The 19,791-nt window shown below is 41.0% G+C and overlaps 1 protein-coding gene across 1 annotated transcript in view; it reads right to left on the bottom strand.

Annotated features, from left to right (window-relative positions):
• LOC134653444 (spectrin beta chain) overlaps positions 1-19,791 on the bottom strand; it is a 90,524-nt gene that overhangs the window by 42,665 nt on the left and 28,068 nt on the right. The window contains exons 2-16 of the mRNA XM_063508810.1: positions 17,903-18,070; positions 13,829-13,980; positions 13,049-13,222; positions 11,538-11,826; positions 11,048-11,219; positions 10,003-10,131; positions 9,437-9,649; positions 8,539-8,736; positions 7,177-7,306; positions 6,625-6,774; positions 5,485-5,624; positions 4,390-4,514; positions 2,876-3,006; positions 1,029-1,174; positions 507-630 (exon numbers count right to left, since the gene is read on the bottom strand). Coding sequence (XP_063364880.1) covers positions 507-630; positions 1,029-1,174; positions 2,876-3,006; positions 4,390-4,514; positions 5,485-5,624; positions 6,625-6,774; positions 7,177-7,306; positions 8,539-8,736; positions 9,437-9,649; positions 10,003-10,131; positions 11,048-11,219; positions 11,538-11,826; positions 13,049-13,222; positions 13,829-13,980; positions 17,903-18,038 — 2,409 coding nt within the window. The 5' untranslated portion in view covers positions 18,039-18,070. The remainder of the gene's footprint in view (positions 1-506; positions 631-1,028; positions 1,175-2,875; positions 3,007-4,389; positions 4,515-5,484; positions 5,625-6,624; positions 6,775-7,176; positions 7,307-8,538; positions 8,737-9,436; positions 9,650-10,002; positions 10,132-11,047; positions 11,220-11,537; positions 11,827-13,048; positions 13,223-13,828; positions 13,981-17,902; positions 18,071-19,791) is intronic.

A 19,791-nucleotide genomic window follows, 5' to 3' on the forward strand; every position in this document is an offset into this window, starting at 1 on the left:
TTGACGTCACGGCCTCTGGCCGTTTTGTATAGGGCGTTTCGCGAGTGAAGTGCGACTGTCGGCCTTTGACTACAATTTCTGACTTTTGTGTTACTTTAATGCAATGGGTCCCATTAAGACATTTGATCCTAAAAACAAACCCGATCGATTGATACCATAAATGAAAATTAGTCATGTAGCCTAGTGATATAGTATTTATATATAATGATTCACGGTTAGTTTCACTAGATGACTAGACTTATATCGCGCGGGATATGAACCGTGATTACCTTTGTTTTCGAGCTTCACAACTTCGTCACCCACCCGCTATCTTCAGTTACCCGTGAATAAGATGCATGTAACTGCGTCGAAATATCGGGAGCTCGAAAACAATACAAAAGGTAATCACGGTTTATGAACCGTCGATATAAGTCTAGTCTTAATAATGCTTGGATAACCAAGCATTGTTTAAGCTTCGATTGACGCTTTCTATCAACGATATCTTATATATGTCACTGTAAATATACCTGTTGTTTCAGCTGCTGGATGACGTTGGCGTAGTTTTTGAGCTCGTCGGTGACGTCCTTGTGTTTCTTCAGCAGGCTCTGCACCTGAGCCTCGTCCACGCCAGTGTCCTCAGAGGACACCAGTCTAAACATAAAACGATGAATTTTATGACCGTTTTTTACGATATAGGAATCAAAAGAACAGGCTAATCGTCTGATGGTAAGCCATAACCGTCGCCCACGGGTGTCCAACACCCCACTGGGTTGTAAGGAGGAGAGAGGTTTTGAAATTTACACATAGTTAAACGACAAAAAGTTTCTTACAAAGACTTAAGGTGTATCAATCGTCAGTCAAAAGTGTTGTTGCTGTAAGTAATTATGGTTAATCATAACAAACCCTTCACGACAACAGCCATGGCCATTAGTTACCTGATAATCTTTTACCATTTCATAAGAAAAACATCTTGCATTTTGCAGCGAAAGTTTTCATGTTTGAGTGCCATCTTTTTAGTTGTTTCAGTCCAAGGCGTATCTAGTTCTTACCGCAAAGTATCCAACATCCAGTTGTCAATGTCATCTGCATCAGCAAACAACTGGTGGTAGCGCACAGCCGCGTCCAGACGATTCTTGCGGAGGGAAGCCACGTCCAGAAGGTGGTTCCATTGAGACAGGATGTCCCGGAGACGCTCCTGAAATAACAACAAAGTTAGTGCTAAACATCTACACTATGTTCAGAAAGTCAAAAGTAAAAGTAAATTACCGTATAAAACTTAAAATAAACCGTGCGCGCTAGAACTTCTATAGCCTTATGGCTTAAATATAGTGATGTACCAACTATTGATTTGGCCGACTAGCCGACTAATCGGCGCTCGGATGGCCGATTAGTCGGCCGACTAGTCGGCTAGTCGGCCAGATCATTAGTTTGGTCTAAGTTCGGTTCAAATGCACTAAAAAACAATCGTTTTACCCTGTCGTCGCGCTATTTATCATATAGTAACGCTAAAAAATTATATAAAAAATCCTAAGGTTATATTTCATACGGCGACCGCACAATCGGACATAAAAAAAGCGGCCAAGTGCGAGTCGGACTCGCCCATGAAGGGTTCCGTATTTAGGCGATTTATGACGTATTAAAAAAAAACTACTTGCTAGATCTCGTTCAAACCAATTTTCGGTGGAAGTTTACATGGTAATGTACATCATATATTTTTTTTAGTTTTATCATTCTCTTATTTTAGAAGTTAGGGGGGGGGGACACACACATTTTACCACTTTGGAAGTGTCTCTCGCGCAAACTATTCAGTTTAGAAAAAAATGATATTAGGAACCTCAATATCATTTTTGAAGACCTATCCATAGATACCCCACACGTATGGGTTTGATGAAAAAAAAAAATTTTGAGTTTCAGTTCGAAGTATGGGGAACCCCAAAAATTAATTGTTTTTTTTCTATTTTTGTGTGAAAATCTTAATGCGGTTCACAGAATACATCTACTTACCAAGTTTCAACAGTATAGTTCTTATAGTTTCGGAGAAAAGTGGCTGTGACATACGGACGGACAGACAGACGGACAGACAGACGGACAGACAGACGGACAGACAGACGGACAGACAGATATGACGAATCTATAAGGGTTCCGTTTTTTGCCATTTGGCTACGGAACCCTAAAAAAGCGACCACAAGGTCAATAATTTCGAACAAAAGTTTTCGTAAGCACCCTAAAAAAAAATTGGGTAAAATAGGTAAAAAGCTTATAAAAATATGTGCTGTTTATTTCTTTTTGCCCGGTTTTTCTGTCAGTTATAAAGTGCCGACTAATCGGCCATTTTTACCGACTAGTCGCCGACTAATCGCCGACTACGAATGAGGCCGGATAGTCGGCTTTCCCGACTAGTCGGCGACTAGTCGGTACATCCCTACTTAAATATAATGCTTATACATGACAACATGATATTGCCACTTTACGCCAATAAGCAGGTGCCCCCTACAGTTCGCACGCGCTCACTTGCGCGTTGCGGGGTCTGTCACCTAGTGGCCCAAGGCGCTCTCTTTGCCGCTTCGGCGTGCAAGCGGGACATCGCTATTCGCTAGGTGCACGACTGGTGCTGCCCTCATTTTGGCGGACTTTCTACGTTAAATCTTATGGAGTAAAATTAGTTCAAGCGGCTGCCGCTAGTACTAATGGCGGACATTCCATAAGATTACCTGTGTTTGTGACGATCAGCGCCACTTCCCCCTCCACCGACTTCGCACCTTGCCAATATACGTGCATAGCTCTGCCTCGTCGTCACCGAATCGCTCGCCGCATTTTAACTGTATTACCATCGCACTGGTATAGATAAATCATTCGATTTTAAACTCTATGACTATTGGCACTATAGATATATTACCTGGATCCTGTCGGCACCGAAGTGTCCCTGGGAGACGAGTTCGTCTCCGACGCCGGCCACGCTCATGAGCTGAGGCTCGTGGGCCTGGATGTCCGCTTCCAACGCCTTGTGCTTGGAGATCAGCAGGTACACTGCACAACAAATTATCAATTTTGTAAATATGTAACTTTCCATCAGAGAAGGGTCCTTGTGTTTCTATCAGAATTTCGGTTGGAATTTCAGATGGAAACGTCCTTATTGCACTAACGGTCACGATGCCCGCACGCCAGCTAGCTTAATGTTAGTATTGCCCACGAAGTTTAAATTAGATAGCCAAAAAAAGTTTGAGAACCACTGGACTAGCAGCGGTTCTCAAACTTTTTTTGGCGACGGAACCCTTTTGGAAAGCGAAATATTTGTCGGAGCCCCAAATAAAAAAAAAACGTTTATCACTATTTAACTGTGGACCAGAGATACAGAAGAGCTGGTTATTGATATGTTTTCGCTTTTTCTGGCGGAGCCCCCACAGAGGCTTTGCCTTTTGCTTTGAGAAGCCCTAGGGGTCCGCGAAGCACCCTTGAGAATGGCTGGGCTAGGCTAAGCTAAAAATACACAACTGGGTATAGATCAGAATCCAATTAAACAACTTCATTCAAATACCTAAACCATAGGGTGACTGCTATAGTTATTGGCCAGTATATCATAGTAATTAGCCACTCTAAATAATGAGGTTTCAATTGGCTTGTTTCTTTCAGATTTGTAAGGAGTGAAGGAGGCTTTGCGAAGGCCTAGGGGTCCGCGGAGCACACTTTTGAGAATGGCTAGGCTAAGCTAAAAATACTCAACTGGGTATTGATCGCATTCCCAATAAGACAACTTAATACAAATGACATACCGGTAGTGAGATCGTGGCCAATTTCGTCGACGGACACGATCTGCTCCTTCTCCTTGATCCAGTTTTCCTCGTCGGCCATGTCCCAGTAGAACTGCCACAGTTTGCGGCTGTCTTCCAGCTTCATACAAATGACATACCGGTAGTGAGATCGTGGCCAATGTCGTCCACGGACACGATCTGCTCCTTCTCCTCGTCGACCATGTCCCAGTAGAACTGCCACAGTTTGCGGCTGTCTTCCAGCTTCATACAAATGACATACCGGTAGTGAGATCGTGGCCAATGTCGTCCACGGACACGATCTGCTCCTTCTCCTCGTCGACCATGTCCCAGTAGAACTGCCACAGTTTGCGGCTGTCTTCCAGCTTCATACAAATGACATACCGGTAGTGAGATCGTGGCCAATGTCGTCCACGGACACGATCTGCTCCTTCTCCTCGTCGACCATGTCCCAGTAGAACTGCCACAGTTTGCGGCTGTCTTCCAGCTTCATACAAATGACATACCGGTAGTGAGATCGTGGCCGATGTCGTCGACAGACACGATCTGCTCCTTCTCCTTGATCCAGTTCTCCTCGTCGGCCATGTCCCAGTAGAACTGCCACAGTTTGCGGCTGTCTTCCAGCTTCATACAAATGACATACCGGTAGTGAGATCGTGGCCGATGTCGTCGACAGACACGATCTGCTCCTTCTCCTTGATCCAGTTCTCCTCGTCGGCCATGTCCCAGTAGAACTGCCACAGTTTGCGGCTGTCTTCCAGCCGCTTTCTGTTAACATATTCATGACGTTAGAATAGCCTCCTAAGGCCCAATGCTATAGTACTTATTCAGTTCGGTGAAATTGAAATCATATTCAATTGAAACAGAGTTGCTTTTGCTTTGTTTCGTTCAGTTTTCAATAGGGATTGCAATCCGGTCCGGCGGATCCGGTAATCCGGCCGGATCCGGTAAAAGGAATATAAACGCTAAAATATAAAATAACAGCTTAAAACACTGCTAAAATTATAAGTTCTCGCCAATATTCGAATGTAATTCTATGTTAATGCTCCCCTCCCCGCGTTCCCGCTCGCAAACAGCAACACAACAACTTGTTTGTTAGTTGACGCCAGGCCAGTCTTCTACCGACGAAATATGTGTCGTCGTAGTGTTGGTTGAGAATTGAGATTCCCGTGCACCGTAAATAAGTACTGAATTGATTTATATTTAATTAATTATGCTGTTACATGATAATATAACGTACATGTTCTTTCGTTTAATTTAGTACAACAGTCAAGTTAAATGTTTTGTCGAATTTAAAGTAAATAGAATATGTTATTTTGTTATTACCATGCTACTAAATAAAGCGAAGAATTGAAAGCACCTTTTTGTGGGAGTTGTGGGGCTAGGTATAGATATTTTAAGAGAAAAAGAAGATTTTAATTTGTGAGACTGATTATTGTAATAAGACTTAATGGTTACGTAATAAAAACGTTGATTTTTGAAAAACCCATTAGAAAAATATCCTTAACTGCGCATATAACGCTAAAAAACATAATAAAATACGTGTCTGGACGAATTTTACATCCGCAACACCAATCCGGCCGGATCCCCGGATAGAGGCCAGAATCCGGCCGGATCCGGCCGGATTCAAAACCAGACCGGATTGCAATCCCTAGTTTTCAAACAACGCAAAATCAACTATATTTCCTACACTATGGGTTCAAATTTCAATAGCAACTTTTGTATTAGTTGGACCGACCTGCGCTCGACGGCGAGATGGACGAGCTCGGCGTACGCGTTCTCGAGCTGTTGGATACGCTCCACGGTGATGGCGGGGTCGCACGGCCGGTAGCCGCCCTCCTCCTGCTCGAGGAAGCGCTGGGACTGACCCACGACCACCTGGAATAAGTCATAGCTTAGTTTGTGCAACAACAATAGTACATTATTGTCGAGGTTCGGAAGTAGCTACTTGCAGGCTGAGGATTCGTTTTAAACGGACGACCTTGGGAGTCCGTTTAATTGAATCCGAAGCCAGCAAGTAGCCTTCCAGCCGAGTCGTATATAGTGCTTTTCTCAAAAATGGTGCAAGAAATAGAAATATTTTACAGAAGCAACGTTCTAATTTTCACAGAAAAAAATACAACCATTAAAAAAATTTGCTTGCCGCCTTTAAAAAAAAAGAAGTGTATTTTTCTGCTCAAAATACGCCAACCTATTTGAGACACCTAAATAGTCGCGGTACCAACATTAAGCCTGTAACAGACTATCGCACCGCATCGCGACCTTGGAGCGTCGCACCCATAAGTGAGAGCGAGAAAGAGATATCTGTTTCACCCATAAGTGAGAGGGAGAAAGAGATATCTGTTTCTCGCTCTCACTTATGGGTGCGACGCTCCAAGGTCGCGGTGCGGTGCGATAGTCTGTTATAGGCTTTATAATAATAAGTGCTGATCATCTGTTTGGCTGTTTAAGGGACCTATGCCTTCATTTGATATGGCCATTTAAAGTTTTAAAAAGTTTGGAACTCGTTAAATAATGGAATTTGTATGCGACATTGCAGTCCCGAAATCGAGACTGCAATGTTTTTAACTTTTTAATTTTTTGAATGACCATAAACTACGCACTTCGTGACCTATTTTTTAACCGGCAACGTCGACTTTGCCGTCCATTTTTGAGAAAAATTAGATTTGATAATTTGACTCTTGTTCATTTCAACCATTAAAAGCATTTTAAAATAAGGGCACACTTCAGCGAGAGGAGAGACCTGCCTGTACAACGCGTACCCTCGTCCCGCGGCGTGAAAGCAAATCGAGAGCATGGTGCGCACGCAACCGCCCCGGTTCAGTGTGTTTTAGAGTTAAGTACGCTTATTATCGATTACCGATAAAATTCAAATTACCTTGACGCGTTCGCCAAGAACGTTGATATCGGCTTCGACAAGAGCGTGCTTCTGCAGCAAATCCTCGACGCCCATGAGATGTTTGCCGTAGTCGTCGGTGAGGAGTCGCAGCTTGATTTCTTCCATGGAGTCTAGGATGTATAGCATTTCCTGCAAAAGATAATCATATTAATGTTAGAGATTTCCATCATTTTTTTTTTGTTTTTATAACATATTTTTGTTTTAAAATAGAGAAGAAATTGTTACCACTAAAAAAGCTTTATTGCACAGTACTACAACTATGCGCAATGCAATTAGGTTGTTAAATAGGTAGTTTGAATAAAGTAGGCAAACGTATTTTAAAGGCGTATACTATGGCAAGCTAAAAGGTTCGATGGCCCTTCATTAATTCAAGTGGTCGTCTTTATTGCTAAAGATCGTGTCCGGTACACCTGTCCCTGGATTTCTTCATGCCGCTCGGTATTGATACTGGCCACTACTAGTTTGCTTTTGTAGTAGGCATCGATAAGTCCTAAAGTAAGGTGTAGTGGTTCTCCAGGTTGGTATAATGACCTGGAAGTTCTGTTGCAGCTGCAGCGACAGCTCTAGGCGTGCGCGGCGCGCGCGCAGCAGCTCGAGCAGGTAGGCCCACAGCCGCAGCACGTTGTCGCGCCGCGCCTGCACACGCTCCATGTCGTGGTATCTGTGCAACAACTGTTGTGTTAGCCACACCCACAGACAATCCAACATCTAGACATAGCATAGTCGCGCTACCCCCTCTGCCACACATACGGTAGCGTTACTCCATCTTCGAGTCAATCCCGTGCCGTGATTGGTCCGTGTCTTTGAACGGTCCAATCACGGCACGGGATTCGCTCACCTCGTCCCCCCGCACCCCCGTATTTTTGGCAGCATCGGTGTCATGAAAGAATTGGCCTAAGCTCAGTCTAGAGGTTGGATTGTCAGTGGCCACACCACACCATTTACTGATGCGCTACACATTAAGACCATTATAAAAAAAACCGGCCAAGTGCGAGTCGGACTCGCGCACGGAGGGTTCCGCACCATCAACAAAAAATAGAGCAAAACAAGCAAAAAAAACGGTCACCCATCCAAGTACTGACCCCGCCCGGCGTTGCTTAACTTCGGTCAAAAATCACGTTTGTTGTATGGGAGCCCCACTTAAATCTTTATTTTATTCTGTTTTTAGTATTTGTTGTTATAGCGGCAACAGAAATACATCATCTGTGAAAATTTCAACTGTCTAGCTATCACGGTTCGTGAGATACAGCCTGGTGACAGACGGACGGACGGACGGACGGACGGACGGACAGCGGAGTCTTAGTAATAGGGTCCCGTTTTTACCCTTTGGGTACGGAACCCTAAAAACGATTCATCAAAAACGATCATAAATATAACGTACAGTCAGTAACCGCAGCTGTGAGGAGTTAAAATTTAAAAACTTCTAGTGTTGTAACAGAAGAGGACGTGCTGCTTTGATTATTATGATTACCCGGTTATCGAAGCTCTGACATGACTGAAATATTATGAGACACGAAAAAATCACATGACCCTACAATAGGCAACACTAGCCAAATGATTTGCTTACAAAATAATTTACATACACGCAAAAAAAATGATTCTCAGAATCTAAATTTTTTTGCTTACACGAAAACAACCAATTATCAAAGATAGCGAAAACATACATTATCATAATTGCGAGAAACTTGATATGTAAATAGCAATTAGATCGAATAGTTTCAAAACTAAGCGTAAGCGTATAGTATAATGGAGTTATTCATAAACGGCTGTTAACTTAATCAGTTGATGATCGTCATTTGTCTCTATCTGTCGTTATGCCATAGAGAGTGGTAAACGATGATCACCAGCTGATTAACTTAGCAGACGTTTATCAATAATGCCGTAAGCATTTACCTTTCCGCCTGCAATTCCGAGCATACAGCAACAACCGCCTGTACGCGTTCTTCGTAAGCGAAGATATCGGTCTCAATGGCCTCATGTTTCTTAGCCGCCGCTTCGACGGCCGCCAGATCGAACCCGAAGTTATCCTGGCTGACGAGGCGCTGGTTCTCTGAGAGCCACGTCTCACGCATCTGGGCTTTGCGATTAAATCTGAAAAAAAAAACCGGTAAGTGATTAGTGTGATTACCAAAGATGGCTACATCTTCAAAGTATGAACCTTACGAATCCGTCAAAGTCTAAACGTCTAAAGAGAAATATAAATATGGAAACGGATTCCATAGTTCGGTATCGCGGTAACCGAAAACAATAGATTAGATTAGATGGTTTATTTCATGAAAGACAATTACATAATAAGTTTGCATTGATGTCAAAAATATAAGAATTTCTATCATGATCGTCAAAATAAAAATGAAAATAATATAAAGAGAACTTTAGAAATGTTAACCTTACTATGCTCAAGTTTCTCCTGTCGGTTAAGCTCCTTTTTATGCGCGAGTTCTCGCTTCTGCTCAACCTCTCAAAGTTGATGTCATGGATCTCACCCTCTTTAGGAATGTAAAGCTTACAATAAAGTCTAAACTCACTTAGCCGCCAACTGCTCAAGCCTCTGTCGGATAAGCTCTTCTCTAAGCTCGAGTTCTCTATCGTGCTCGGATTTCTCAAGTCGCTCCCAAGCTCTGTTTATGTCGTGGATCACCTTGCCCTCTTTGGGAATGTCAACCTAACTGTACGGAAACAAGGTTCAAACTCACCTTGCAGCCAACTGCTCAAGCTTCTCCTGTCGGATAAGTCACCTTGCCCTCTTTAGGAATATCAACCTAACTGTGCAGAAAACAAGGTTCAAACTCACCTAGCAGCCAACTGCTCAAGCTTCTCCTGTCGGATAAGCTCTTCTCTAAGCGCGAGTTCTCTTTCGTGCTCGGATTTCTCAAGTCGCTCCCAGGCGCGGTTGATGTCATGTATCATCTTGCCTTCCTTAGGTGTGTATGGCTTCTGGTTGGCGGCGCGCATGCGCGACTGCAGAGTGAATAGAAGCACCTCCAAGTTGCCTTTCTCGACGAACCTGAATGGGTAAAAATTAGAACATTGTCATTGAATTATGAAGAATATAATGTCATAAGTGGAATTTTGATTAAAACTGACAGTGCTTCGAAAGCAGGGTATTCCCGAGTTTTTAATTTTTAGCACCTTGGCTTTATTGGTATTTACTGAGAGTAACACAATAGGTATTTCCAAACAATTAGTTATCTATGGGATGGGACACATTAGTTAGTGACTCAAGTCTATCAAGTAATATGAAAATGTAGACCCACAAAAGTTCAGATATTGCCAAGGCTAGCGTTAATATCATATTAGTTCCCCCATCATGCACTTCGCACATAGCCAATTATATCAAAGGCAATGCTTTGTCCTTACTTGGGTGGTTTCTCGACCGTGCGGTAGTTGGCGAACTGGACGAGTTGTTGACGAACGCCCTCCAGAGAGTTCGCGAACGTTCGGTCGCCCAGGGCTTCGATCGTGCGCTCGATCCATTGCAGGAGGTCACTGTAAAAAAGAGAAAAAATAATAGATTTAATCACAATTTAATACTGCCACATACTAAGAGTTAAAAGCGGTTAATGATTCAAGAACTGTCGGACTTTCAGAGGGTTTGGTCACTATAAAAAAGAGAGAAAAAATAATAGATTTAATCACAATTTAATACTACTACATACTAAGAACTAAAAGCGGTTGATGATTCAAGAACTGTCACACTTTAAGAGGGTTCGGTGCAATGGAAGATCAGGCAAGAAATTAATCTTGTGTGTACTACTAATATGAGTATATTATTCATTGTCATGCAGGTGGGCAGTGGCTGAATAAACAAATTCGAGACCGTCATTTTGTACCGCACGTGTGACAAGAAAAGTTTGCGACAGTTGGTGTTAAGTATTTTCCCTATAGATCCAGTTTCTAAATGTCAACATACATTTTGGATCTAAGAAGGAAAACTTGTCTCACTAGATCCATTTTGGATCTATCGACTGGATCTATAGAGAATGAAGGTTATTTATGCCGCAAAAATTTTGGAGCCTTCCCTTTTTAAACTGAATCTTGAAGTTCAATCTGGGGCCAAAACTGGGTTCAATATTTGGCGGTCAAACCCAATCAGTATTGCCATAGATCTACAAGATACAAGGAAGGTTTCCTACCTGGTGAGGGTCTCATACTCCTGCATCATCTTGTCATTCTCCATGGCGATGCCGACGACCTTGCCGATCCTCTTGCACCGTCTCCTGCTTCAGCTTGCTGAAGTAATGGTAATATGATGATGGACTTTTTACCTGGTGAGGGTCTCATACTCCTGCATCATCTTGTCATTCTCCATGGCGATGCCGACGACCTTGCCGATCCTCTTGCCCTGCACCGTCTCCTGGTTCAGCTTGCTGAAGTAATGGTAATATGATGATGGACTTTTTACCTGGTGAGGGTCTCATACTCCTGCATCATCTTGTCGTTCTCCATGGCGATGCCGACGACCTTGCCGATCCTCTTGCCCTGCACCGTCTCCTGCTTCAGCTTGCTGAAGTAGTGGTAATAGGTCACCACGTATGTGATGATGGACTTCTCATCGGGATGGTCGACGGCGATGTCTGGAAAAGACGGACATTGAATTAGAAATTGTTTGATTTCGGTGAGAAAAGCTCTTCAAAAGGGGGTTGAAATTAATTTCAACAATAGCTCGATTTTTGAGGCATTTTACATATCTGTCCCACAAAATCTGTTTAATCATACTTACCTATACAAAATACACTATATTAATACAGCAGACTATTGTGATGTGCAATAGGTGTCCAAATATTATGGTATGAATTGTTTTCTTCCCGTCCTTTCTTTTTACGGGACTATTACATTTTCTACTTATTTAAAACTCCAGTATGCCCACAGAATTTTTAGACTTTGAACCTTACCTTCGGCATCAAGCAGTTTGGTCAGCCCAAGCTTGTCCTCAGCAACATTGAACGCATTGTTCAAGTTGTGAATAGGATTGCTTCTGTGCAGCTTCTCAAACTGTATCAGGTCAGGTCTGTGCTTGTGAATGATGGCGTTGAACGCCAACCCATCTCGCCAGGAGGTGGTGAAGTTGCGAACGTTCACGTTGTTGTAGCCGGCGGTCTTCATTTGACACCATAGCAGCAGGGCATCTTTGGCTGACTTGGTTTCTTTGTTGTCGGTTTCTTCTATAGTGATGTCTTGGATCTGGAATATAAATGTATCTATTAGCAAATCGGATATTTCGGTGCCTATTTGTTACAACAAAATATCGAGATCCCTTTAAACTTTCGGACCACGCAGTCGCGAGCTAATGAACGGAAAAATTACCTTGAAGTTCTAAGTTTAATTTTAGCCTACCTTAGTAGGCCTAGCACAGGAGGGACGCGACAGTATCTCGCCAGCGAGATAGACTACCGGTCCCTCTATAATTAATAACGTTAGAAAAGGATGGTAGCCAATCATTTGCTAGCCCGGCTGAGTAGTCAGTGGTTTAAGTTATTAAAAGGATCATCAATGATTTTTCAAACTAACGAATGATACATAAAATTACACCATTTTAAGGCAATAGCTGTCGATATCGCGGTTTGGATTCAACTTGAAGTAATTTTCATGGCCTAGTTGCTAATGTTTTGCTGTGTTTTAATTTTAGATTTCAGTTCATATGCCGCTTAGTGACGCCCAAAACCCCCGGTAATTATACCAAAAACAAACAATTAGTAACGCATTCGGTTTTCGAACGAATCATATGTCTAAATATAAACGTAATGATATCACCGCACCTATTGGGATTCTAATCCTTTTATAGCACTACGAATAAGTTGTCTATAGGTACACTTATTGCGCTAGTAGTGCTAAGTAAATGTATAAGATGAATCTATTACTTTACTTTACTTGATTCCACATGAAGTTTTAATTTTAGACAGTTGCCATTTAGTACCGAGATACCTAAATCTATATTAAAACTAAAAGTTGATTTACCGAATTATCGATTACCGAATTTGATGAAAGTATGTAGTTCATTCTTAACTCATTCCATGTTAAATAACAACATAATTTCCCAATTAAAGTTACGCTGAACACGCTGTATATGTGAGATGTTTGTATTTCTATCAAATTAATAAGCTACCACTAAGGAATGCAAACACAGGAATGATGCAAGGAACGCCAAGTGCATTTTGCCAAGATGCCAAGGTATAATTTTACAAGATGATACGTAACTAACCCCTATTGACGTTGCGGCTAGGGTTGAACCCTTTGAACGCCACGCCATCGTGTGCGGCGCGTGCGGGCATGCACGGAGGTTGACATCATTGGCGGTTAAAGGATTAAAAGTTCAAATATCCTGGGCACACAGAGGCGGTTGTTGGCGCTGCGTTTCAGAATTGTTGCTTTAAATGTTATCCGAAGGTTCAGAAATATGTATTACCTGGAACCGAAGGATGATGGTCCAGATGAGCCCCAGGTTGAGCCTCGGGTTCCCGTCCACGATGTCGTGGGACCCCATGTTCTCGAGATGCACGCGCTGCTCGCGGAGGAACTGCAGCGCTTTGTCAACATTTTCAAGGCAGTGGATTCGCATCTTGCCTTTCGTCGGACGAGGCTGCGATATGAAATATTTAAGCACAGTCAAGTCAGGGATCAATTGCAATTGTCAATGTAAATTTTCTACAGACGATAAAGTACATAGTGTGATATATCCAAGCTATGTGTATATATTTTCTGTGTTTTAATGTATTGTGATTGTATGTAATGTACCTCTACCATTTATATAAAGCCCAATAATGTAATCCGATTATTTGGTAACAAGATATGTTTGGGGTTTCCTGTAACGCTAATCCGTCCCAAATGTTTAAATATGGAGTAGGCTTCGTCACCAGGTAGAAATGGTAGATAGTTACATAAATGTATGTAACTTACATGACTAAAGATTTTAACGTTTAAGCAACAAGCAAAAAGCAAGAAATGGGCGAATGCGCACTCAGATTAATTAGTCCCATTCAACAAAATTTTGCGAACGTTTTAACGGTGACAGACTGTGTAGTGCAACTGACAGTTAAATAACCCCAGGGGCCCGTTTTACAAAAGCTTGTAACTTGTAATACAATTGGAAGTTCCTTTCTAACAAAAGCTGTTAAAAAGTGACATCCGCTTGTATTACAAGTTATAAGCTTTTGAGAAAGGGGCCCCAGATCCCCAGATCACTTACCAGTCTCTCTCCAGAGAGCACCTCTAGCAGTTTGATGAGCATCTTCCCGTCCCGCATGTCCACGTAGAGATCGCCGATGCGGTTGCCCACGCGCACCAGGTGGGAGTTCACCCATTTTTGGAAAGTCTTCTTCTGTACGCTCTCTCGTTCGTCTATTGGACAAGAAGATTATAAATCAACACAAGATATCTTCAGGGTTAACTTGAGCGTAGATGACGGCTGGGAATGCTGCATATTAATTGATGACGAGTGGAGCGGATAGGAGATATATAAGAAACACGATATTTTGAAGCCTAAATGTGATTGTTTCTTTTCCTGAATGTCTTCAGGCTATTCCGCTTGCCTCCAAAAGGAACGGCAGCAGTAAATTAGACGCTATTTTCGCAAGTAAATCCTGCTTGGATACTTTGGATAGCATCAGTACTTGATTTAAATGTTCACCACACATTTAAACCCACAGAATCCTCAAACATTTCTCATAAAAAGGTACACCCCGAGTTTCCAAGCAGATAAATAGATCAGAAAGAACGGACCTGTCAGCCCGTAATCATAATGAAAATGGACGTGATAGACGTTCATTATATATTAGAAATAGGAAACAATGTTGACACAATAACCGCCAGTGGGGTCGGCCGCGGCGCGGAGACCAGATGGGATAGTCCTCGACGTGTTCAGTCGTCGGCTGCATCGCGGTAACAGGCTGGCAGCGGTGTAGGGTGTGGTAATCAATATGTGTAATGTTAGATCAGGATTGTGTTGCAGGCCGTGGGTTGTCGACCGGAAAGGTGCGAGATGAAAGGGCTTTATGCGGAAATGTGACAAGAATTTATGATAAAAATGTGAAAGGAAGATGAATCAATTCAGCAACGACCTGTTCGCGTAGTTTCATTTTCTGGTCGAAGGTTACTAATACAGAGTCCGTTGTCAATAAGGAACCACTTGCATAAATTCGCCTTTTGAAGTCGTCCTTATTGGTCAGAAACATATAAGTACATTTTGCCTGAGTACATTACAATTACGCGTTCAATAATCACTAAATATTTACCTTCTTACTGGATTTACGTCCTAAAAACAAACCACACATGTAACTTATCAATACACCTACAGACCTACATCCACACACTGATAATACCGTTCACAAACTAACCTCTTAGCTCACAGACCACTTTATCGTAATACACTTCAAGTCCAGGAACCTCTATATCGATCCCTCGTTTAATCAGATCATAGCACTCTGTAGATGTCATGTCACCAGCACTGGGCCACTCAGGCAACTGAGAACACAGCCTCCGAAGGAAGAAATAGAGCGAATAAAACAAACTGGCTACAGGGACATTCGATACCAACGCTCCAGATATTGGCAACTTTAGGTCCACTCTAAACTACACTAGTTGCACCACTCAGAGACGTTGGATTTGTAAACGCGCGTGTGTAAAAATGAGAGTGCTCTTGAATTTTGAGATAATTCTAGTAGCAATGATAAAGCCGTATCAGGAACGGATGATTTAATGGTAGACGCGGTTGTGTTATTTGTAAAATGTTTGCTACCTCTGAACTTGGTACAGGAAAAGCGGAAACGGTGGCTTCAGCAGATAAGGGAATACATATTTGCCTGCTTCGGTTATTTTAATAGTTGTTAATAAAATATGGCAAATAAATTAATAATTTAAATGTCAGATACACCAAAATTACATTAATTATATAAAACATCACATAAAGACACTACATTTCTACAAATAATAATATAAATTCAAATTCAATATTAAATAATTTAAATTCAATATTATTACATTCTAATACGTACTACCAGTTTCTGATGATTCAATGTTTTCGTAGTAAATATTTAATGGTAATTACTACCAACAAAATTCTTACATAATTACTCATGAATGCATTACGACGTTACTGTTGAATGAATCAATAAGCTATAATAATATAGAATTATTTACACCAAAGACCGGCAAATAATAAACACTTATTTTCATATACAAATTTGTTGTTGAATTAAAATATATATTTCAACGCCATCTAGTGAAGCATAGGTACATAAATTATATGTAAAACAGCGTTGTAACATAACAAAGAGTGATTAGTAGGGACGAGTTTGTAAACGGAGGTAGATGTCGCTGTACGGCGACATGACTTTTTTGTAAACTGTCAACTTTTTACCAGGGTTACCGCATAATGTGCTGAACTATGCAGCGCCATATGAATTCCACATCAGCTGTCGAATTCGAAGCACACGTTTGTCTTTGAAAATTTATGATGTTTTTACTATAGTAAGTGTTTTAACGCTTTAAGCCCTTGCTACACGGTCGCCGACAAGCCTACTAAACGTCTGACCTTGGTCAGTTTTGGTCAAATTTTGTTGGAAACAACTGTCTACACGGTCCGGGACGGACCAAGGCCACGCGGTCTGGGGGCTTGTCGGCGACCGTGTAGCAAGGGCTTTAGGAATAACTCCACACACACTTATCTATCTGGTCATTTCATAATTTAACTTTGCTAACTATTTACTCATGTTTACTTTTTAGGTTTTCCTAATATAAAAAAAAAACATTGCATTGTATTACAGCGCCATACAATTTACCTACTTTGCCCTCACCAGATCCTCATTCATTTAGGTAATTTAATTTAATTTCATCATTTTATGTTCAACCTACTTGATTTTTGAAAAATAAATATTTGGTTTTGTCCCGTTCTTAAATCTTTATTATACATTATATCCTTTATTTCTTTTTCTTCTATTTTATTTATTATTTACTGTACATGTCTGTAAAGATATAAATATTATGCGGTTATCAGTTGCCTTCGATTGGTTTCACAATCGCTTATCATAGTGCAGGATAAGCAAGTTCGCTGACACAAATACTAATAGGTGTCTAGTGTCTACGTGGTTGTTTCCAGGCATGACTTGATAAACTCACTTATGTTAATTACCAGTCGTATAATACGAGTACATATACTATATCCATGTATTATTTATACATGAACTGGAGTACATATGTAGGCCGTAGGGTGCCTTAATTGATCTAGTGATTCTTTGATTATTTCAATATAGGTATTAAGTGTTCGATAAAACTTATCATAACTTCTACATATGGAGTTATTTCGAATCCTAAAATAACTACCTATAGTGACTAATGTAAACTGCAATGTATAATGTATGTTTGCTTCATAAGTTATATATAGATAGGTATATGTAGGTTTCCTCACATTTCTTTCCTTCACTGAAAAACAACTGGTAAGTATATATAAAATTAAATCATATTTCGTACCAGTCTCAATATACGATATACTGATACGAACTGACTATGAATGTGAACTTAGGGCCTAAGAGGATTACATTTTATTACTGAACAAATTCAATATAAGCCATCTGCATAGCAATGTCATGATTAAGGCCCCCAGCACGCTTAAGGGCATTAGAATATGTAGTCACGACACTAAATTAAATTTCCTGCATGACCCCTTGCTACGTTATTATGGGGCGTTATTAAATGTAGATTTTAAAAGCCATTTTACAATGTTTATTGAAACATAAATTAACAAGGACTTAGGGGTCATTTCATGAAATGAAATCTCGTTACATGTAATACAAGCGGAATTCTATTTCTAGTAAAAGGGGTTAAAAGTTAAAAGTAAACTAGAAAGAATTTTAAACATTATGATTACAAAATGGTCAAAGAAACAAAGTTTTTTGTATATAACGACTGGGTCCACCGTTGGTCAGTAAGATGATTGCTTTAAGTACTCACCAGCTAGCGCCTTAAAAAGCGCTGGTGGCCTAGCGGTAAGAGCGTGCGACTTGCAATCCGGAGGTCGCGGGTTCAAACTCCGGCACGTACCAATGAGTTTGTCGGAACTTATGTACGAAATGTCATTTGATATTAAATTTACCAGTCGCTTTTCGGTGAAGGAAAACATCGTGAGGAAACCGGACTGATCCCAATAAGGGCCTAGTTTACCCTCTGGGTTGGAAGGTCAGATGGCAGTCGCTTTCGTAAAAAGCAGACGCTAGCCTCCCATGAGCCGTGGCAAAAATGTCGGGATAACGCGAGGACGATGACTCACCAGCTAGCGCCTTAATTCGCGATCGTTCGAATAGCCTCGAGGACGAGTTGCCGCCGTCATACTCGTACTCGTCGATGATCTCTTGCCCGTGGCCGATGGACGGGTCCCAGCGGGACACCGTTATGTCGGTCGTCATCGCGACCCGGTCACCACGCCACTCTCAACCTTCTGGAAAAGACAAAATAGAATTAATTGGTGTTCGCTCAAAATAGGAGAAGCAGTCGGGAAATGCATCGTAGGAGAACGCCTGAGAAAGATCGAATACAGATCATTAAATATAATGCCCTTGTACATGAGAGATGGTATGGTACCTACTGGAGAAAGTAAATTCAACCAATAAAAAAAAAGTCGCAATACGATACCACACGATACTTCGTCAGTGAATAACGACATGTATTAAAAATTATAAGCGGCTTTATAGTGATTCGCAATAATAAACATTGGCGAAAATGAGATTCTCTATTCGCACAACAATAGAGTTCAAGTTTACAGTTGTTTTTTTTTTTCAATTGGAGTTACAATTGTCGCAGATTTCATTCAATTGGACCGATTGGACGTCAGACGTGAATCGGCGGTTCGACAGATTGTTACTAACCGATTTTTCAACCCGCATACTACTCGAGCAGTTGGTAGAAACTGCATCCGTAGGGCCTAGGCTTTAAATAGGAAATTGTCATCAGTAACGAAACCTAAATACCGTAACATACAACATCGCAATTTATTAAATGGAAACTGTTTACGTATTCCGTGAACATTCCTTAACTGTTTGGATTTTGAAATATTTCAATCTAACGCTATTAGTTGCAAATTGCAATGAATGATTAATTATAGTCATACTAAATTAAGTTGCTTTCAAAACCATTTAAACCTTATTAACCTTGAATTAACACGCAAGAAATTGCACTATAAAATAGCGAAAACCAAACTAATATCCGTGAATGACAAAATAAACAAATCGAATAGCGTGAAATTCGCGACAACTGCATTCGATTGTGTATTTTTATTCGGCCCGATGACATCATGCCGGTGATAAGATAAGATTGTGAAGACTTCGGCCGCGCCTTGCCGGTGAAGCATTATTTAATCTAGACTAAATTGTAACAGAACCTGGCAGTAAAGAGTTCAAAAACATATTTACAAGCGAACGTTTCAAAAAATTTTAGACGACCTTATTGTCAGTGTCTTAGAGGTCTGTAAATATATGCTTGGAACGTTGGCTTGTAAAGATGTCTGTGAACTCGACCCGAATGTACAGTCAGTTGTATGGTAGAGCAAATCAACTGTTTCACAAGGTCAGTGTCGCAAGTTCTATGATTCAGCGTTACGTAATGTCTACTAAAAGGCAGTACCTATTTATTTTCCCTAAAGGTATTTAATAGGTGCCTATAGTGCGACGATGAATAGGACTGATAGAACGAAGCCGTATCTGATTGGAGTCACGCAATAAAACTTGTTTTCTTACTGATAAAGTCTAAACTTTGAAACCATATTAAATATCCAAAAGCAGAATTATGATTAAGACCATAATTTGGATTTGTCACCATGTATTAATAGTGATGATCAAGTCAATATGATCAATTGATCATACGGCAGGTAAACATTAGACAACTTTTTAGCAAAAAATAACGTTCTAAGACAGGAACAAAACGGCTTTAGAAAGAATAAATCTACAACACTGGCTTGTTTCGATCTTAACAATCAAATAACAGATTGCATAGATAAAGGTATTCCTGTTGGCGTACTATTTCTCGATATGACAAAGGCGTTTGACACGGTTTGCCATAAACGCCTTCTCGATAAAATGGAGAAATATGGAATACGTGGGCCAGCCTACTCCTGGATTAAGAGTTACCTAAAAAATCGAGAGCAATGCACTGAAATAGAACAAG

The sequence above is a fragment of the Cydia amplana genome, chromosome 13, assembly GCF_948474715.1.
Source record: "Cydia amplana chromosome 13, ilCydAmpl1.1, whole genome shotgun sequence".
NCBI lineage: Eukaryota > Metazoa > Arthropoda > Insecta > Lepidoptera > Tortricidae > Cydia > Cydia amplana.